Source organism: Aptenodytes forsteri, unplaced genomic scaffold, assembly GCF_000699145.1.
Source record: "Aptenodytes forsteri isolate BGI_AS27 unplaced genomic scaffold, ASM69914v1 Scaffold147, whole genome shotgun sequence".
In the NCBI taxonomy this organism is placed as follows: domain Eukaryota; kingdom Metazoa; phylum Chordata; class Aves; order Sphenisciformes; family Spheniscidae; genus Aptenodytes; species Aptenodytes forsteri.
In genome coordinates, this window is record NW_008795320.1 from 1,143,702 (window position 1) to 1,161,161 (window position 17,460).

Consider the following 17,460-nt stretch of genomic DNA (forward strand, 5'->3'; position numbering starts at 1 on the left):
CGCGGCGACATCCTCCCACAGGGAGCCCCCGGGGCTGGGGGGCTGAGCCGCCCCGTCGCGATCCCGGGGGATGGAGAGGGCAGGATGCAGGCAGGGCCTGGCACCCGCCGGGTAGGGGTGTCGGGGTGTGGGGGGGAGCACTCGGGAGCCCCCTCGGGCAGCACGAGCCGATGACGGGGTGGGGGGACACGGCCCCTGCCCGGGTCTTGAGCGGAGAAGCGGCGCGCGGCTCCTGCGGTAACCTCGTCCGCTCGCTCGCTGCCACGCAGAGCGCAGGTTTTTCTGGCTGACCTGCAGCTCGGGCACTTGCCTGGGTCACCGGCTATAGCACCATGCACTGGTCTCTAACATAGAGGAAGAATCAGCAATCTGGAGTAGAAAAATAAGGCTGGAACTGTACTAGATTAAGGACAGAGGAAATTCCCTCGTGGAGAAGAGAAAGCCCTGCTGTGGCAAAACCCAGGCGCACCTCAGGACAGTGCTCGCTTCCCGCTACAGATGCGGCGTTCGAGAGCTTGAAGTTATGTTGGATGAAAGATTTAAAAAAAAAAAAAACAACCCAAAACCAACAAAAAGGCATTGCCTGTCGCCGTGCCGGGGCTGCCGCCCTCGGCTGACGGACGGTGCTCAGCGCGGTGCCAGGCTGGGGTGCGAGCAGGGCTGGGGACGCGTTCAGCCACGGAGGGAAATAAATCCACTTCCCTCTGCTCCACCTCCCCCAGCGCTCACATCGGGACGGGGTGAAATCCCGGGGGGGGGTCACCAGCAAACCTGGCACAAGGCTGGTGCCGGGACAGGAGCCCACGACACAACCGGGGGGAGACGGGAGGTTTAAAACGCTCAGACCAGCAAAGGACGCCGGAAAAGCAGCTGCAAGACGTACACAGGAGGTGCTGTGGTTTGCGTTAGTGTTAAAAACGTGGTTTTTTTTCCAACTTCGTTTAAAAAGCCAAGTGATTGCGTACTGAAAAAAAGTGATGGCGAGATACCTGCAACCAAGAAGTGTAAATGGAGCATCTCTGCTAACCACAGCCTCCGCCGGCACTGCCAAGCCGGCTGTGTGGCCCGTCGGCGCTGGAGAGGGGCCGGCCGTGCTGAGCCCGACACCCCACAGCCCACCCCTGCACCGCGGGAGGAAGACCCTCCGAAGCTGCCCTTCCTCCTGGAAGATGCCAACCCGCCTTCCCCGGGTACCAGCCACGCGGCCGCAGGCTCTGCTCCTCTCCCTGCCTTCGAGCCGGCCTCCGGCATCGCCCTGCGCGGCTCCCTCTGCCTTGGGAGCCAGCGACAGCCCCGGGAACACCATCGTCCTCCAAAAAGCGGCCAGCAAAGCCTCCCGGCACCCTGCCCGGACCAGCGACTCCGACCAGCCTAAGCACACGCAGCATCCAGTATGGGCTGCAAGGTTTCCTCCCTCCAACCGAACCACAACAGAAAGCCTGAGCGCGGTTCAGCCGTTGAGCGCGGTCGTTTCCCCGAAAGCCGAACCGAACCAGAAAGCCTGAGCGCGGTTCAGTTCAAAGCCGAACCCGAGGGTCTCCTCCGGCCTCCCTCTCCCGGGGGCTGCCGGCGGACGCGGCCACGGGAAGCGCTCCCTGTCCCATGAAGGGGCCGGCCGCGTGGGGCTTCCATCCCAGCGGGAGGTCGTGGCATTTCAAACCAAATCCAAAGCACTGGGGGAATGGGAAAATTCCCAGGACTTCACATCGGCTGCGGTGGTTTGTTTGGTTTGTTTTTTTTTTCCTTTCTCTTCCCAAAACCGAAACTCGGCACCGCGTGTATTCAGACACCAGCACGGGGTGCCTGTGTTCGGGATAACCGGGAACGGGTACCTGCGTGCTGGTTAGGAAACCGAACCGTGCCTCTGCCTACCGTGGGGAGCGTTCACCGTCCCCCGAGGAGCCGCCGAGCCCCGGGCTCTGCCCTGCGGATGCAGGCCGGGCTCGGTCACTTAAACCCAACGCACGGGACCCGTCCTCTCCCCGGCAGAGCTGGAAGCTGGTGAGCGATGCCGCGGCTCAGACGGCTGCGGGGCGCCCAGCACACCCGGGGCGGCAGCTCCAGCGACGCGGGGAGACGCGGTGGGACGTCCCTGAGCTCTGATCTTTCTCCCAAGCATCCGCCTGCCCCGGCACGGAGCCGCCGGGCTCCATCGCTGCCATCGATCCACAGGGCTCCGTGGCGGGCAGCGGGAGGAAGGCTCGCCTGCTTGTCCCCTCTTCCTCGCGGGGCTGCTCTGCGCCGGGCTACCCCCGGCTCTGCGGCGCGTGCGTTTAACCTCGGTGAACAAAGCACTCCCTGTTTAAATCACATTTCAAGATTTCCAAGGGATGGGAACCGAACTATTTCTTCTACAGCCTTACCCTCGTCTCCCCGAATTAACTGGGTTTAGCGGAACGAGTTCCACTTGCCACTCTCGGTGAGAAAAAGGGAGATGGGAAATGCTGGTAAATCTGGCAATTTTAGCGTTTTGGACTGCGACTCTCCAAAAGGCCAATTTTAAAAGATTTCTCACGTGATACTGCACAACAGAAAGCCCCTTCCCTCCCCCCGCCCCCGGTACAGTCCCGTTTGGGAAAAACAGTGGTAACAGCACAGAGAAACCCCAGAAGCGATCAGAGGGGCTCGAGCCCGGCCTCTCCCATGCCTCGGGCTTCCTAACGCCGCTCACGGAAACCCTCTCGGCCGACGGATCTGACGCCGGAGAGCGTTTCCCCGCGGTGCCATCCCCTCGTCCGAGCGGAGCCGTGCGGCGCGGGGAGGGAGCCCCCCGGCCTCCGGCCTCCTCCCCCCGGCCTCGGTTTATCCATTTGCAACAGCAATTTTTCGAGCCGCGTTTTGGTTGGTTTGTTTTTTGTTTTGTTTTTTTTTTCTTTTTTGTACTAGTTTTCTACAAAATAGCTCCCCACCTGGACTCTTCTCCCTTGTTCCCTCTCAAGAGACAGAGCAAATTCTTGCATCGATGCGCTAATTAGAAACTAACTGGATCAGACCCACTCAGAGCTTTGTTCAAAGCTTCTACCGGCGAGGTCCCGATACTCAGGTCTTGCATCCCATTGGCAAATGCAATAAACCCCCCCGCTGCCTCCACCACCCTGGTACCAATTTCGAACGTTGCTATTAAAAATACGCCCCCCCACCCCCCACCCCTCAACCCTGGGGGTTTTTTTTTTTTTCTGTTTTTAAATTTTGACCCCTCTCAGTGTGGCACCCGCCCGCGAGCAGACCCCCTGCCCTAAACCACTTGCAATTTTTTTTTGTGTTGTTTTGTTTTTTGAGATTTAAGTTCTATTTGAATCCAACATTTAGTGTTTACCCCTCGGCGCAGTTGAAGTTTGTAGCTTGGTTTCAGTCGATGGAGAACGGTGCCCTGCCTGAGAGATCGCACGCGCCGGAGCGAGGAAAGCTATAGGATGATACAAGGCTTTTTGTCCTTAAAAGGATTCTCCGAAGCGGGCACTCCAACCAGCAGCGGGTCGTTCCTGGCATGTTGCTCGCAGTAATTCATTAGCTCGGAAGATGCTTTCGAGACCTAAATGTTGCAAGAAAGCAGAAGGTCAGTGAGAATATTCAGGTGAAGGTGCAGAGCTCAGCCCACGCAGCACCACCGACTGCTTCCCAGGCTCCGAGGGGGGGGGGGAAAGAGAACCGGCGTTCATAACAGAAACTTTACGGAGATGGTGACAAACGAAAAGGGGAAAAGGGGGAAGAGAACCGGCGTTCAGCTTTTCGTAACAGAAACTTTACGGAGATGGTGACAAACGAAAAGGGGAAACGGACGCGGAAAGAGAGTTTGTAAGGTCTGACATAAATAAAGCGATGAGTACGGGAAAAATACTCCCAGCCGGGAGCAAGAGATTTAAAAGAAGACATTATTGTCCTCATTGTTAAGGGCTTTGGGATAAAAAAGAGGAAAAAAAGCCTGCTTGAGAGTGGCTTGAGATGTGAAAAACGGAGGTTTTGAAACCATCAGAAACTATTACTTAAGGCTCTCCTTATTTTAGTTCAAAGGCGTCTTCTGGGAACAGAGAGCCCAGAGCAGCCCGGCAGAGGGGGGACCGCGGTGGTGGGCGAGCAACGTGGCTGCACCGCGAGGAGGGCGGGAGGCACGGGGAGAGTCCGGGCAGGGAGGTGCCAGCAGCTTTGGAGACCAGCGGCAACCCCTTTTTTTTTTTAATTAACTTAATAGCTGGTTGAACATAAGGCAAACACAAAACATAGACGCAACCACACCACATCTGGAAGGCCCAGATGTGACCTGTTGTAGTCGCAGAGCCTTACGGCAGCGGTTCCCTTCTCGGGAACTTTGTGGCTGCTCGGCACCAGGGCGGCTCATCCCTCTCAGCCGAGCTGAGCCGTGATTTAGGGGGGTGAAAAGCACCTACACGCCACCTCCCCGCTCCCCCCGGCTCCGGCTCTGCCGCTCTCATCGCGGCACTGCCGGGGGTCAGCCTCGCAGAGGATGCTGCGGCACACGGCCAGCGCGGCGGCCACCACCGCCGCCGCCGCCGCTGCCTGCAGAGCGATGCAACCTGCCCGGTAGGAACGCGCAGTTGCCCGCCGTCGTTATTAAACCTTTCAGCAGCAACCGAGAGTGCACGGCGAGGAGGAGAAACAGCGCTTGCGACAAAACCCCAGTTCTCTGCAGCTTTGGGCAAACCACTTAATCTGTGCTTCCACCCCACAGGGTGGGCTTCCTCCTCCTCCTCCTGGTGTCTCCTGGAAAGGCAGGTCCAGAGACTGCACCAGACAACATGCTTTTGTGGGAGTCTCTAGGTATTATTGCAATATTAAGTATTAAAGTCCTAACCAGTAATGAACACTTCTAATGAACACCGACTGCTGCTGGCCTGCACTTAAACCAACTTATCACACACATTGGGATCCAACAGCAAAACTGCTCTGCAGAGACAAGGTCAAGGCTCGGCTTTAAACCTATTACTCACATAAAACAGTAATGACTCCTAATCTCAGAGCAAAGCAAGGGGAAAGAGATTAGCTTGCCGGGAGTGCGGCTGAACCTGTTACAAGAGCAAGTGGTCTGGAAACCTCCGCACTCCTCTTAAAGCTTCAGCTGTGTAAATGCAGGGAAGGATGAGCCAGACGCAGTCGCTAGAAAGGGCCTGGCCCTTCTCCAGCAGAGGTACCGGCTGCTTGGGCTGGGGAGGAGAAAAATCACAGCGCGGTGGCAGGGCTCTGCTTCGACCGCAGCGTCGGGTGTTCCGTCAGACCTCGCAGGGAGGAATCGGAGGGCACTCCTCACGCCGCCGCTCTCGCTGCTGGCACAGCTTCGCCAACAGCTCGCAGGGCAGCCCGTTCCCCTCATCACAGAAGTGTATTAGCTCATTTATCCGCAGGCAAACGCGCGTCTCGCCGGCCTCAGCCGCGAGGTAGGGAGAGCAGGAGCTGGAGGAGCGAGTGCTCGTTTGACACTGTACAGAGCTGGCTGGCTTGGCACGCTCGCCCGAGAGCTGGGTTTGCGGATCACGGCTTTACTGAAAGCTCGCCCAGACAGCACATCTCCTCCACTCAGCCTAAATAGCAGCGTGTTGTGGTCCCACCACTGTTGTTCTTTCCCAACAAAGCATTTAAGATAGTCACAGCTACAAAGGTCGGTAAGTATGCACACACCCTCCGTCCTCCTCGGCGTGCACCGTTTGGGATCCTGGAGCTGAGACACGGTAATTCTTAGGAGAGTCAGCGACGGCTGTGCTGGGGGAAGACCTGTAATTTATTTTGTCTTCCCTAAAATGGCCTCGCTGATGGGTGCATCACTGGAGTCTGGAAAGTGGCGGCCCTAAAAACAGCTACAAAACCTCATGGCTTTAAAAAAAAAAAGATATTCAAAGCAGCAGCAGCTCCTGCACATCAAAACCGGAGATGACGGAGGACCTGCTGCTGCAGAAGTCCTAAATTAAAAATTTAATTTAGTTTGGAAACTAAACTAAAAACTATCAGGTGGATTTAACAGCTATGCATTTTACAGTATTTCAGTTTCACTGTGCCTTTCCATCACCACGCATGCAGCTTTCCTTTGCGTGACTTACTGACAAGTGGTTTTCCATGAACGGAGCTCGTCTCTCCCCTCCTTCCTCCCCTCCCGGGGAGTTTCTCGGAGGGATGGGCGGCGGAGCAGCCCGACCCAGCCTGCCGACCAAGGCAGACAAAGCTCAGATGCAGGCAGCAGGGCTGCAGAGCCGGGTGACGACTGCGGTTCCTCCGTGGCTTAAGAGGTGTAAATTCAGAGAGTGCCCCGGGGTGTCTTGCTCACAGAGCTGGGACTTGCTGCCCACACACTAATATTTGTCTCCAGCAAAGGCTGCTCTCCAGAGCTCACGTGGCCGAATGAGCCTGGGTACCGCAATCACCGAGCCGGTTCCCAGAATAGAGTGAAAGCTCCTGGAGGACCCGGTCTCCGACTCTCAGGGGACGCTGTGGCTGGGGGGATGTTACCTGCCTCCAACCCCCCAGTGCCAAAGGGAGCTTTATTTACCCGGTCTCGACTCTCAGGGGACGCTGTGGCTGTGAGCACGTTACCTGCCTCCAACCCCCCAGTGCCAAAGGGAGCTTTATTTCTGGGGCTCCTTTGCTGCCCCAGCAGATTGCTGGTGAGCCAGCACACAGCTGAAAATAGACTCCGGTTTGCTATCCTGGAGAACTGCAGCACAAAATTAACCTTCCCTAGTTCTACCATAAACATGCCACCATAAGCGTGCCTCAAACCAGAGTGAAGGCGTGCCACCATCCTTTTCCATCTGCAAGAATGCAGCAGCTGAGAAATAACTGTGCAGGCAGCGACTTTCTGAGAGAAACTGCGTATGGACAGTGAAGCCATCCTGAGAAAAAATGGGGCAACAAGACTGGAACGCGTGTGAGCATGCCTGGCAGAGCTTTGCTGGGTCCGGCCCCTGCAGCTTCAGTGCCTTCACAGGTTGCATGTGCCCAGCTGAGCTCCAGGAACTTAACTCCAGTGGCTGGTCTGCCCTCGAATCGCGCGGTCACCTCTAACACCTGGGAGAAGCTGCCCAGGCTGCGACCTTGCCTCCCGGTATGAGCAGCGCCCGTAGGAAGGGCTCTCGTCTAGAAATGCTGCAATATCTGAGCCGGAGACATCGCAGCAGCATGCACGTGCTCGGGGAAAACCCAAGGCGCTTGCCCAGGGACCCTTCTCGCCCCGTCCCTGCCCACCCCAGATGCGGCACGTGTCGCGCTGCTCCAGCTCCTGCGCTCACCTTGATCCTCTCGATGCCGGCTTCAATGCGGAGCTGCTCCACCAGCTTCCGGGCCTGCGCTATGTTGTTAGTTGTTGACATTGTCTGCCATCGGCTCCAGGCCCCAGCACGCGAGAATACTGCAAAACAAGGAAGGGGGAGAGGGGGGTTGGCATCGTGCACAAAGCCGCCACGCCACTGTGCACCGTCTCGAAAAGGGTTGTGCACCGCGTCCTCCCCGACAGCCACGTGCAAAGGGCTTCCGCGAGCTCTAAACCGATGACACCAACTTAACGTTTCCTGATTTTGCTTCAAGTTCTCCTTTCCTTTAAGCAGCACTCTTGGTGCTCTTCAGGCTTTTTTTTTTGATTAAAAAAACCAAACAGAAACTTGCCGACGAGAGGGGAAAAAAAAAACTTTTTCTGCAGAAAGTCCTGCCAGATGCATTCAACTGACCGACTGGAAAAGCGAACAGAAATTTTCCAGCCCACGTAACCTGCCATGCACCTCTCGCAGCAAGCCAGGCAGGGGGAAGGTGGACGGGGACGCCGCTCAACTGTGACCACACACAGCTCCTGGATGTTCACGCTCACTTTTTATCTACTCGTTGCACCGCTGCCTTCGTCCTGCCCCGACTCCTCCGTCAGGATTTCCTCTGCACAATGAGGCTCCGAGCAGTAACTAGAAACGCTCGATACTGTGCAAACTCAGCCTACGCTATTTATCCATCATTCTGCAAATTGATGTCCCTGAAAAAATTAGAGTAAGAAAGTAAGAGCGACAGACGGTCCCAGGCTGGGTGGTAGGTGGCAAGTCAGGGCTCAGGCAAGGGGCAGAGGTTTCTCAGATGCCAAAGCACTGGATGGAAGCAGGGGACAGGCAGCGGGGCACGGGCACCGACACGGGGGGATATGAAAGCATGAGAGGCACCAATGGCTCATGTCTCAAATGAACCTTCCACAAAAATGGTGCAAAATAAGGGCCCAGCTGAACATGGAAACAAGGAGAGCACCGCAGGGTGAGCCGGAGCCAGAGCGGAGCAGGAACGGAGCTTTGCCGAAGCACAACTCCGTTCTGTGCACCAAGTGTCTGGTCTCTGGGGGTCTCGCGGACCCCATCCAGCTGCCAAACTCTGCACCCATCCCCGGCTGTGCTGATCGTGGGGCTTTAATATGCCTGTCGCCCGGCAGGGTGCAACCTGCACGTCGGGCCGTGTCCCTGCGACTGCCGCGCTGCAGCCGGGCACCCCGGCAGGGAGAACGCAGGCGGTTAAACAACCTTCCTCGAAATTTAAAAGCAACTGAAGAAGTTTGTCTACGAGACCAACACAATCCGTCACTGTCACTCAGGCCAGAGCTGTGGGGCAGCAGCCAGGGCTGCAGCACGCCGGAGGGCAGCTCCGGCCACGCCATCCCAGCCGGACTCCCTTGGCCAGACACGGTTCTCAGGTCATTTCTTTATGATCATCTCCGTGGGGCTGCTGCAGAGGTGTCAGGAAAAGTCACTTCCTTGCCCTGCCCGGCAGTGACTCAGCCCCTGACCATTCAATGATGGTGGGGAATAGGGGAAGAGGGCTGCAGCGAGTACCACCTCCCACCTCCCGCTGCCTGACAAACCATTAGACGATGCTGGGAGGAGGAAAGAGCCAAAGCAAACACAAGGTCAGATACCAGCGGCGCTCCCAGCACCCCAGCCAGCCACCCACTGCAGCCCTTCTGTGCTAGCTTTAATTAGAGACTCCTTCAGTCTTCTCCTCAGGACCGGCAGCTTCAAAGCAGATGCTGAACTGCTGCCTATACTGGGGGGAAGAGAGGGGGGAGTGTCTGCCCCATCTAAAATCCTAGCAGACTCGAGCTGTCTCGCCTACGTTTAGACATTAAGGGAGTTTATTCCAGACCACAACGGCACTCTCGGGGATTATTTTGCTTGGCAGCAGCATGCAACGTGCGCTGAACTTCTCTCCCTGAATGGCACTCGGCTTCGTTTGCAACACCGAATGCTGTGGGAGAAAACAAACGGTGCTTCAGCCAGCGTTACCACCTCTGTCATGAGACAATTCCCTGAATTAGCAGGGTTATTTAGAAATCTCCACCTCTCGAGTCCTGGAAGACGTTAGTCAGGACCAGGACAACATGGGAAGCCACGCTGTTGAAATAAAGTCTGGTACTGTGGAAGCTGGGAGAAGGAAGCAGGCTGGTCCTCGGGGAAGGATCCTCCTCTGCCCCGATTTCCTAAGCCACAATGCTGCAAGAGAGAGACTCGGCTGGTTTGCAGTAAAGCAGGATGTCCTCGTGCTAGCAGTGCCGGTGTCACACCTGAGCTCAGACTCGGGCCTCAGCGAGACGGCACCGTGTCTTTAACCAAAGGGTCCAGAGTCCTACAACGAGCCCGACCAGCACCCGAAGTCCCACATCAGGATGCCAAACCACACGCAATGAGCTACCTCGCCTGGCACGGCGGATGGGTGCTTGTCCCAGCCTTCCTGACACGGCACAGGGGACGCTCCGCTCTGGTCTCTTTTCCATGAAAAAGCAGCACCTCCAGGTGGGAACACTTCCATCTTGGGAGACAGCTTGTTCTTTCAGCATCAAGTGCTATATAGACCCCAGCCCTCCGAGTTCTTTGGGATTTCAGAACAGCAGCTTGTGTTCAGCCCTGCTGTGGTTCCCTACGCAGGCTGAGCAAGAGCTGGACATCAGCTGCACTACTGCTACTGTCAATTTTTATGTCATTAATCCCTGGAAAAAACAGGAAAGTTTTGCCTGTTAGGCAGCTAGCGCACGCGCAGCTACTTGTGGCCATCTTCTGACCACCTGCATTTCCAAAGAAATCCCTGCTAACGGCACGTGCTATGGTGAGAGCAGTTATCTTGAAGCACTCCAAAATAGTGCAGGCAGCATTAGGACCAGGGAAGAGCTCTAAGTCAAGCTCCTTCTAAATCTGTACTGTGAACTTGAAAGACCTTCCCACTGCAAATAGTTCACTCCTCACTGACAAAACAATCCTTCACCTGGATAAAGAGTTAGCAGGCAGCTGGAGGAAAAAGAAATACAAGCAATCAGATGTAATTTATGTTTGCAGCAGCACAAGATCACCTGCTTGTACTTTCCCAGCTTCCTGTTTATGGAACAAGGCTGATGAATCAGTCGAGGACGAGTTACTTAAGGGAACTTCTGCTTCTGCCGCAGCGCTGGGAGACGCGCAGCCCGTGTCCCCGTCCCTGCAGCATCCCGTGGCTCGTGCTGCACGGGGGACACCAGCCTGGCTGAAGGAGGGATGCGTTTTACTAAGTACAGCATGGAGAGAGTCCTGCTGCATGGCAGGAATTATTGAACTACTGTCTTAAAAGTCCTTGGCAAGGGGGAGAAGTTTTACTCCCCACTCTCCCTGTAGCCCAGTTTCATGGAGTCTTTGCAAAGCGAAAGCAACACCTGTAAATCAGAAATGATGCTTTACTGGGGTCGTTACAGCATCAAAGCAGGCAAGCACCTGCCTTCCCCTGCCTGTGTGCTGATGACCGCTCTCCAGCTCACCACCATCATCTGCCACCCAGCGAGACCCTGCTTTGCCTACGGCAGCGATGCACTTTGCCTCTCCCAAGCGTAAAGAGCAGCATCGATCGCCCCTGAGCACAGGGCTAACGGTTTTATAGCAACAAAATCTGCAGCGGCAGCTCCTATTCCTCCTCAGCCGCCGTCACCCAGCGGCGCTGGCGCAGGGCTCCCTCGGGGGAACCGGGAACCGAGCGAGTGGTTCCCTGCATGCCGTGCTGACGGCGCAGTTCCTCTCACAGCAAGAACAAATTTCAGCAGCTGAGCTCTCAGAAAGGTCAAGGGGCGTTTCGCTGGATGCAAAATCCTCCTCCAGCTGCAGCCCACAGCGGCTGCTCATCCCGTGCATCCCTAAGGCTCCTCGGCGGCTCCCGGTCCAGACCTGCCAAGCCAGGTCGGGTCGGCTGCTGGCACAGTTTGGGTCAGCACCGGCGCCGCAGCCGCGTGGTCTCAGGCTCCGCAGAGCCGCAGCGGGACCTGCGTTGCTTTCGAGTCTGGCATGGGTCAGGTAACCCGGCCACAACCGCCGGCCACGCTCCAGGACTGCGCTGCCCAGTGGGAATTTAAAACCAGTTTCTGTTACCTTGGTGAATAATTAACTAAGCGCGTCATTAACAACTGGAGACCATCAATACAAAAGATCCAGTGGGTTGCTGCATGGCACACAAAGGGCGTCCTCGGGATTTTTTAAAAGCCAAAACAAACTTTAAAGATGTCATTCAGCAGGCTTATAGGGGCATGTAAATAACTCGTGAGGTAAAGGTATTTGGAAAAAAGTCATACAGAAGCACGCAGAGTAAAGTATGTGTGATGCAAATCAGGATGACATGCAGGACACAGCTATGTCACCCCTTTTTCCAATCTTTATGTTTTAAAGAAATCAGCATTTGGAAAAGGACGGAGCGGCGACGTCTGCAGCTGGGCCCGAGGAGGAAGCACAGGACAGTCAGGACACCCAGGTCTCGTGCACATCCTCTTGCCTCCGCTCTGTCATCTGACCGCGGAGAAATAATCCATACAGCCAGGCTTCCTTCCTGCAAGGCGGGCAAAGCCTTCGGTGTTTGGCCACGGCCAACCTCCTCCCGCCCCTGCCCGCAGAGAGCGGCTGGCGCCTGGCCAGGGCAGACTTCTCCTTTCCCCGATATCTACTCATGACTCTGCAGAACCACAATGTCACTCGCGTTTCGCTGAGTCACGAAAGGACATCATTCAGCAGGAAATAAATCTTCCCGCGTCTTTGCCAGAGCACCTTCTGCCCTCCCGGCTAATCCATCTTCCAGCTCTCCCCGGCAGCGTTCCTGGGAAGGGCAGCGCTGCCCAGAGAGGACAACCCAATTTTCGGAAATGACTCCTATTGCGTTAACGCAACGTTAACTTGGCGTGCATTTTTCACGCTGTCGTGTAAGCAATTCCAGGAGGGCTGAAGTCATCAGACGGTCTTGCAACCCTCTGGGCTGCCGTCCCTGTTCCTCCAGCGGCGGAGTGATCTGGCAGGCGGCTGCAGATCCCAGACTGCGGAGGTATTAACAGGGCTCGGACTGCAGCAAGATTTCACACCTATGTGGTTGTAGGATGGCGTATGAAAAACACTGCTGCAGTAAGTTAAACACTGAAAATGAATAAAAATTAAGAGAACACAAGAGCATGGGCGATGACGTATCATCCAGTGGTGTTTCAAGGTCAACACCAACAAAAGCAGCAGTGAGGGAGGGTTATGAAACCTTGCAGCAAGTAAACAGGGAGCCAGGAGTGCGGGCAAGGGGCAGAGAAGACTCAAGAATGAAGCAAACAAGTCCCGAGTTATGATTTGGCTGCAGCGCAAACATCCCGTGAGCACTTCTGCCTATTTTAGGAAAAGCACTGGAAGACAGAGTCCCAACAGTTAGGTTAGGATAAATTCTGGAACGATCAGGATTTGTTGTTTTAAACTGGTTTGCATATCATGAACCGAAAGCAGGTCAGGATGCTCATAACTGTCCTGCATCAGCTCAGTCTTTGACTCAAGAACAACCACAAATGCCCTCTTCTAGATCAGGTTTCATCATTAAACAAAAGAATTTAAAGGATCACAATAAGTGTTACAAAGGCAGATTTCTTGTGTTCGCATTCTTCATATACCTTCAGCAAAAAAGGTTTTTCAGTGTTTACAAAGCAGGGTGCTTCAGGCAGCGTATTGCTACCGGTACTCCAATGTTTCCATTGAGGCAAGTGTGAAAAGGGCATTTACACGGGACTGTTTTGCACTTTCAGTACCGAGTATCTGTTCTGCACGGCCCTCTGACATCAAAGCAAGTCTGACTTATGACTACGGAGTAGGCACCTCTGCTTGTCACAGAGCTTTTCTTTCTCATTAAGCTAATTCTTCATGTACCAGGTAGATTGCAAAGGTAATGATTTGGGCTACTTTAGTGGGAAAAAAACAACCAAAAACAGCGCAGCTCTTGAGTCAGAAGCATGCAGCAACAGCGGTGACAGCAGCGCTGGCTCTGACGAGCCGTGACTCAGCACAAGCTCCGTGTCAAAGGAGACGCCTCCTCCATCGAGCATCTTGGTCTGGCTCCGAGCAGGGCTTTGCCCGCTCAGCCCTTTCATCCATTTCCCAACCCTGCCCCGGCAAGCGCTTCCTGGCTCCGCTCAGAGGTGAGGGATCACGGAGTGCCGCGGCACGGAGCAAGGTCGCTGCGGGACGGGGCTCGGCATCCCGCACCTTGCTCTGTCCCACGAGATGCATGGAGGGACCCTTTGTCTCACCCTGCCCTCGGCGCCGCACCGAAACGTTACAACAGGATCCAGGTCACGAGGATGAAACTGCCACCCTTGGCATCGTGGCGTACCGAGAAACCGGGCTTGCCTTAGCACGCCTCTGATCTGCACCCTGCGAGATGTACGGCGCTGTGCTGCAAGACTGACACCCAAAATTGTTAATCATTGACTGGGCACAAAACCCTTTTCTCTTTTATGCAATTGGTGCCACCTGCACGCTCCCACCCGCAGCCTCTCCAGCCGAACAGCAGCATTACGCTAGGAAAGAAATATGCACTGATCCCTCCAGTTTCTGAATTCTTCCCATACTTCTCATAGCTGGAAGCAGCCACTCCTAGCAGGCTAAATAAACAAGCGAACATCTGAGTAACTGCCGGAGTTATGCTTCTTTTGTCCCATCCCCGTCCGTCCCCCCTCCCCGATAAAAACCCCCCCATGAGATTGGTGCTTGTAGATGTCCCTGTGCTCGAGCTGCCGGCTGGAAAGCACTGGGAGAGCACGCCTCCAGCAGCCTGCGTGGCTCACACCCTGCAGCCAGGCTGGCTGGAGCATCATCTTCCAGCCGTCCTCCCATCACGGGGCTGGCGGGACGAGGTACCAGGGTACACTGCGCCGATGAAGGGATGTGGGGAGATGGTCGGGGTAGGAGGACGCGCTCCTGGATCTCAGCCTTAACCAAACTGTGCTTTTAAAGAGCAGCCCAACCGCCAGCAGCGTTTCACTGCAGCACAGCACGCGTGCATTTGCTGGAGGGTGAAACATCCCGCACCACTGAGATGGCACCAACTCTGGAGCCACAGAGGTGCATAAAACCATCTCCCACGCGATCACGGGCAACGCTGGATCAGCAACCTTGCCTGGCAGCCCGAGGGCATCCAACCCTGGCTGGAGAGGCGAGCCCCCCCCAGCACGCAGCCTGCCGTGCTCGGAGACCGAGCGGCCAAGGGCCCACGTTATCGAGCAGCTCCCTCCCAGGCGAAAGCCTGCGGCCCCTCTGCCGAGGCCCTGGACCGGGGCCAGGCGCCCGCCGGCAGCCCCGGCATGGGAGCAGAGCAACATGCACCTCGCCGGAGTGATCCCGCGCCGAGCCGGGCTGGTGCCAGGAAAGCGGGGGGACGAAGGGGGAGCCTGAGACTGGTAACGCAGTGTAAACCCGCTCGGTGGTTACTGCTTTTAAAGATGACCTCATGCTTTTTTGGAACAGAAAAAGGCTGTTAGGGCAATGGCATTTACTCCTTGTCTGGGCAGAACAAAGCAGGCTCCATTTTTCTTTTACACTTCCTGCATCAGTAGCTTAACAGCTGAATAAGCTATTGAATTTTTTCCTGAGTGCAGCAATTTTTTCTTTTTTTTTTTTCCTCCTTTTAGACCTCCAGATTTCTATGGCGTGGGACAATACTCGGGGAGAGCGCAGCGAGGAGCTCGGCCGAGGAGCCATCCCAGGATGGAGAAACGCTCCTTAAAGAGGCAGTGGTGGGAAGCACTGGGCTTCGCTCTGCCTCTTGCTCAGGGCGAGGGTTTATCCACATTTCAGTGTTGAAATGATCCAGCTTATTTTCCACACCTTATTCTGCATCACCTGCAGCTTGACCGGCATGAGGAGCACGGGAGAGGGGCAGGGACGCCAAAGCATTTCACTTCAGCAGTAAACAAGTTAACTGAAGTGCCCATAAGCTCCTTTAGATTTGTAAAAGGTCCCCTCATGCTGTCCCTCCCCAGATAAATTACAGCCTCCTTACAACAGGTTGTAACTAGGCCACGTATTTTAAGGTACTTAATGTCCCTCCTGCAGCCAGCAGCAGCTCCAGCCCGGCAGTGACAGACCCTTTGGAGCTGCTGTCACCGGGGCCGAGCCTTGCGCTCCAGCCCACTTTTAATATATTAGAAGCTGAAAATCTCATCATTACTAGACCAAGAGAAGTCTTATCCTCAATTTCAGGTCCACACTGACAACAATTTGTTTTTCGGGGTTTATTTTCCCCCCCCAGCTCCAGTATCTAGGTATGTCTGTTTCCAGATGGAAACAACCCAAGCCAACATGTCTGAGCTTTGGGGTTTTTTTGACACGCAGAAGTAAATTTGCTTTTTGCACAACCTGGGTGGGAAGGAAACATGTTCGCTTTTCTATTTGCGTTGCGGCACAGAAACCCCTGAGCTCCGAGCGGAGTCGCCGGGGTTTCCTCAAGGGAAGGGAGCACTCCTATGGCAAGGTACGTCTCCAGCAAAAATGGGGCTTGCAGCATGAAGCCACGCAGAGCAGCGCGGCGGTGGGCTCAGCAGCCACCCAGCCGAGGTGCACGGTGACACGGAGTACGGCCCTGGTGCCCTGACGAGTTTCTGCCCAAATTTCGGAGGAGGCTTTATAAGCAGCACGGCCATTTGAAGAGAAGGATGGCACGGCTGCTCGCCACTCTTCCTGGATATCCGTGTCACACGTTAGCAGCAACCTGCGTGTAGTACAGATGTAGGAGACGGGGCACGTCTCTCTGATGCAGTTCTGTCTTTACCAGAAGATTCATTAATTGCTGAAGTATTTTGTCTCTTCAACTGCTCTAATTTCAAACCGGCCAAGGATTTTGGAAGGAGAGAGCATCCCTAGAGACGTGTAGCTCCATTTCCTTCCCATTAAAGGAAACGATTACCTGGCTGAGAGAGCGTGAAATCCTGCAGGACACACCTGCCAGCTAAGCTGCAGAACATTCAAGAGACCTTGTTTCCAGGGTAGCCTGAAACCCCCACTCAAGTTAACTCACGCTATCGTTATTAGGTCTGGCTTTAAACTCCCCCTTCTCTCCAATTTATCTGCAGCAGCTTTGGTGCCAGCTGGGTGGAGACCTCTGGCAGGACTGCCACAGCAATTACACACAATCACCACCCCGGTGCTGCAGATCATGTACCCTGAGTCACTGCAGCACATTCCAACCTTATTTTTAGACCACGCATTTAAAAAAAAAAAAAAAGAAAAGAAAAGAAAAGAAAAAAAGAGCAGAGTGCAAAGGTATTTACATCAGTTGTTACCTGGAGCCATCACCCAGAGGCTGCAACACAACCAGCAAGGCACTGGGTTTGAAATGCAAAGCCAGATGCGCTTTCAGGTTTCTCCTTGGCTTGCATGTGTGGGAGCTGCAGACGCAGTCGTGGTGCACGGGAGAACCAGCTGCAACAGCGACCGCGCCGGCCTGCCTGCAGGAGGCCGAGCAGCAGGTTCCCTGGAGGGATCTGGCTACCCTCTTGAAGGTCTGGAGCCACCACTGGGCTCGTGTATTAGTCCACGGTACAATGCAGATGGCCAGATACATAATAAACGCTCCACCATATAATTTAAACCAGGAACCAAAGCTGGGCTTTAGTCAAGGTGCTTAAGGGCTGTTATGGGTTGAGGGTAGTAAATAAATCAGAACTTGCACTGCAAAGTCCTGCTCCGTCCTCATCCTTCCTGCATTTCTGGTCAGTGCAGTCACAGATAAAGTACAAAGGGGAAAACCAGATCACTGCATGCAAGCAGCGAGCGCTCACAGCTTCCGGCAGGAGCGCTGCTACGAGAATTAGGCCACAAAATTTCATGGTAGGTACTCTTTCTCCACATGCTTCAGAGCAGCTGTGAAACTCAGAGCTCTCGGCCAGCATTAGCAGCAGTTATTTAGGAAGGAAGGACGAGCAGAAAAGCAGAACAAGCTCCAGCACCAGTTTCAATCGCCGGGGCAGGTGTAATCTGTGCACGAGCAGCTCCAGCGCTGCTGCAGAAGTCACCAACCACCACTTCTGCAGAGGGAAAACTGCATCTCGCTCTGGCAGGAGCCGGTGCTGCACCCCAAAACCTCTCACCCTCCCCGGTGCAGCATTACAGGCTCTCGCTTTGAATCTGCTCCTTTCCAGTCACCTGCAGTTTCCTCTCCTACTTCTCAGAGCCTGAGATGACTAAGCCGTATAAATGC

General features: G+C 55.0%; 1 protein-coding gene across 10 annotated transcripts in view; it reads right to left on the reverse strand.

Annotated features, from left to right (window-relative positions):
- Window positions 1-1,524: 1,524 nt before the first annotated feature.
- The window catches only part of LOC103899319 (guanine nucleotide-binding protein G(I)/G(S)/G(O) subunit gamma-7), a 62,665-nt gene continuing 46,729 nt past the window's right edge, over window positions 1,525-17,460 (reverse strand). For all 10 annotated transcript variants that reach the window (XM_009279765.2, XM_009279760.2, XM_009279763.2 and 7 more), the window contains 2 exons: window positions 7,233-7,351; window positions 1,525-3,532 (listed from right to left, as the gene is read on the reverse strand). In XM_009279765.2, coding sequence (XP_009278040.1) covers window positions 3,407-3,532; window positions 7,233-7,313 — 207 coding nt within the window. In that variant the 5' untranslated portion in view covers window positions 7,314-7,351 and the 3' untranslated portion in view covers window positions 1,525-3,406. The remainder of the gene's footprint in view (window positions 3,533-7,232; window positions 7,352-17,460) is intronic.